The 3,701-nt window shown below is 58.1% G+C and overlaps 1 protein-coding gene across 1 annotated transcript in view; it reads right to left on the reverse strand.

Annotated features, from left to right (window-relative positions):
• The window catches only part of BCL11B (BAF chromatin remodeling complex subunit BCL11B), a 132,609-nt gene extending 131,367 nt beyond the window's left edge, over nucleotides 1–1,242 (reverse strand). Inside the window, exon 1 of the mRNA XM_045288063.1 lies at nucleotides 1,102–1,242. Coding sequence (XP_045143998.1) covers nucleotides 1,102–1,242 — 141 coding nt within the window. The remainder of the gene's footprint in view (nucleotides 1–1,101) is intronic.
• Between the last annotated feature and the right edge of the window lie 2,459 nt (nucleotides 1,243–3,701).

Genomic DNA, 3,701 nt, shown 5'->3' on the forward strand with positions numbered 1-3,701 from the left:
TGCCTCCCTGACCTGGACAATGAGTGCACCCTGGAAGGAGCGCCTCCGCCTCCTCCCGCGCGCTCCTCAGGCTTCCTGGCCAGCCGTTCGATCTGCAGCGGGCCAGAGCCGGCGTTGTGAGGGCCCGTGCGTGGCCCGTAGACGAGGCCAGGCTGTGGTTTCCTGGACACCTGCCCTGCCCTGCTTCAGGCCGCGGCCTCGCCGGCTGGGAGCGCCACACGCCTCGATCTTCTCCCACGGCCTGGGCCGGAGGCGGCCTGGGCGGGTCGAGGCCTGGCTAGGGGCTGGGCTGCGTGGTAAGCCAGCGACAGCCCCCTTCCTACGGCCTTGCCTCTTCGGAGCGCGCCACCTCCCTTGGGGCCTTCCTTCTCTCGAGGGGTACACAGAGTTTGTCGCCACCCCCGGCCTTGGGTGGGGCCCCAGCACCAGAAGCTTGCAGGTTTCCTGAGCAAAGACAGGAGGGCGCTGCCCCACCTACACACACCCCCCAAAATAGTAACAGCAGTAGCGTTATTACCCCCCAGCATCTCTGCAGACAGTGGGCAGTGGGGTCCTCAGACAGGACTGAGAGAGTGGGGGATCCAGATAGGCACTCACACCTCCCTCTTAGGTTTCAGCTGGCTACCCCCTATGCTCCTTCCAACCTCCACGTGGTCCGAAGTCCAACCAAGCCTAGCTCTCAGCTGTGAAAAACCACCCCAAGGAAGTGGCCGAAGTAAGGAAAGTGCCCGCGCACCATTCAAATAAAGTTCTTAAGAAGCCGAACACAGGCTGGCACAACTAGCCTAGGATCGGGAGCTTTGGGGCCCCGCCGCCCCCCGCCCCCCCCACGTCCGCTCTTGGAGAGCCTTGGCTGTGTGCAACCCAGGAAAGGTTAGCGTCTTGCCCAAGGTCACACAGCACAAGCGGGGGTCCGAGCTGAACTCACGACCCCGTGGGGAGCCCGCAGCCCTGTGCGGCCGCCTATCCACTGGGCTGCAATCCCGACGCACACACACCCCTCTGGGGGATGGATAACAAGGCGAGCGCACCTCGGTGGCGAGTTACAGGGGGTTCGCCACCCCCATGTCCGCTCAAGAAAGGGGTCCCCTCAGCGCACACGCTCGGGTGCCCGGGCAGCGGCGGTCCGGCAGGCGCGCTCAGGGGCGCAGGGTCTGGGAAGGGCGCACCCCGCCCCATCCCCGGCAGGAAGTGGCGGGCAGGGAGCGGCGCGGGCCCGGTGGCCCGGGAGCACTTCCTCATTGGCCCCGCGCTGCCCCGACGGCGGGAAGAAGATGCGCGGGCGCAGGGCACAGGGCCGGACACGCCAGCGCGCTCCACCTCGCGGCGGCCCAGGGAGGCGGCCTTGCGCCCTTCTCTGCCTCTTCCTCCTCCGCCGCCGCCTCCTCCTCCTCCTCCGCCTCCTCTCCCCGAGCGGCCGAGCACAGGCAGCGCGATCCCAGCTGCTGCTCCTCTCTCCTCCTTTCCCCTCTGCCCGTCTGGCACGGGCGTCATTAGTGCTGAAAGCTGTTCATGTCTGGTGTCGCAGCTCCCCCTTAAGTCTTGCTGCGCTCCCTGCCTCGCGTTCCAAGTCGGATCAATAGCCGCCTCCAGGCCGACCCTGCTGGCCTATGGCAGCTGGCTCACAGTACCTCCACCCCAGCCCACCGAATGCCGACATAGTGGGCGTGCGGGCTGCGAGGGGGGTGTTGGCTGCCGACAGCCCGGTCTCGGGGACCTCGGGAATCCAGTTCCCCGCCGAGCAGGCCACAGCACCCGACCTGCTCCTGGAAGGGCCAAGCCTTTTATACAGGGAAAGTGACCTTGCTGCACAAAGGCGGCCAGCGCATTTGGAGGGGTGGCGATCACACTGAAGAAAACGTAACAGGGAAAGGTCCCATTCCAGGCGCGCTCCAGGACTGAGAGCCACTCATTGGCAGACACCTGCTGCAGCCAGACTGTGGCCTGGTTGGGGAGCTGGGGGCTTGGTGTCCTCAGAGCCCACACTGACGTTTTCTGCAGTGTCTAGAGAAGACGACGAAGTTCTTTGAACCCACAAATATTTTTGCCTCTTTTTATTCTTTTTTTTTTTTTCAGCTTGCCAGGGTCTACCAGCAACTAATCCTCTAACATATTCTCCACCACTTTCAATGTCTTCATCAAAGAGGAGGGTGACCATCAGGAATCCCATTTCACCACGTTAGAGCTCCCTTTCCCACACCTGATGAGGGTCCCTCACTCCTTATGGTCCTTGTGGAACAGCTGGGGGGGCGGGGGCGGAGTTTAAACAGACATGTGACCTAAAGCCAGACTTCCTGGTTAAAATTCTTTGAACAATTCTCAAGGCTTGCCTCTTAGCGCTGGCATTCTCTTGAAGACCCTACAAAGTGATCTTTGCCTGCGGTGTGTGGATGTTTTGTGTGACATCTTTACTCCAAAAAATTAAAAATTGAGAAGCATCGAGATAAGACACATCAGTTAACTTGTTCTAACTTGCCAGGAAACTGCGGCCCACCGAAGCCCTGCTCAATCATCTTTCTGTACAAATTCCTATGGCTTCCAAGACGGCCTTGTCCCCCTTCCTAGAATCTCTCGGAGCTGGAGAACCCAGGAGCATGAAAAGACAAAAGAGGCACTGGGAGCTTCCTGGCATATCTCTTCTTTCATGTCATTCCAGAAAGGTGACAGCCAGTGTCTGGGTGCCCTAAGCACCATCGCCCACCCCCACCCCCACCCCTGCCAAGGAGGGGCTGAATTTGTGGCAGGTTTTGGCACTGATGCCAACGAGCACAAAACTCACCTCCAATGATTGTTTGTATCCTCCTCCCCCTACTGTGGATGTAACAGCCAGGCTTTGGTTAAAACGTGGCTCCATGCGTACCCCTTTTCCTCCTCTTTTTTTGCAGGTCACACCAGTCACCTCAGTACAATGACAGGTTTCCTGCAACGCTTAGCGATGTGAGGTGGAAGGGCCTGCCGGGAAAACCAAGAGGCGCCCATGTGCCCTGCCCATAAAGCTGCAGCCCACAAGGGGTTAAAGCGACTTTGCGGTTCCTGAATCATGTATTACTTTCCTTTAAAAAATATATATATATTTTAATCCTTACCCAGCTCTCCGTCTAGGAGAAAGGTTCACACCCACATCAAATGTTCCTCGCTCTGTCCCTGTCACCAGAGAGGATATTCAATGGCTCAGTACTAGACAATCTGAAACTATTTCCACAGCGTTCTCACCTCATTTGGAATTTTCGTGCCTTGCTAATTTTAATTCTTTAGTTGAGTCATCAATTCAAATTTGGTTGGGGTTGGCATCACCCAATTGGTTGACTTAGGAGAAATATCGTTCAGGAAGGTGCCCAGACCCCATCACAAACCCCCTCCCTCATTCCCAGGGATTCAAATGGTGTGTGTGTGTGTGATTCAAATGCTGTGTGTGTGTGTGTGTGTGTGTGTGTGTGTGTGTGTGTGTGTGTGATGGAAAAGGGTCTCAGTGCTACTTCCCCCCTCGCCAGTGAGTCTCCCAAAGGTGTCATTGAACACACACGGTGCTGAGACGTGCCAGGCGCTGTTTTGAACACCCCAGGCACACGCACACACAGGCCAATGTGAATTCAGCAGCCCGGTGGCCATCCATCCACCCCCCATGGAGCAGGAGGAGGGGAGTGGAGAAGGAGTGGGAATGGTTCCTTGGGGGAAAGAGCTAGATTCTGCGGGGAATGTTC

Source organism: Echinops telfairi, unplaced genomic scaffold (genome assembly GCF_000313985.2).
Source record: "Echinops telfairi isolate 266 unplaced genomic scaffold, ASM31398v2 ScPeMD7_18;HRSCAF=68, whole genome shotgun sequence".
NCBI classification, from domain to species: domain Eukaryota; kingdom Metazoa; phylum Chordata; class Mammalia; order Afrosoricida; family Tenrecidae; genus Echinops; species Echinops telfairi.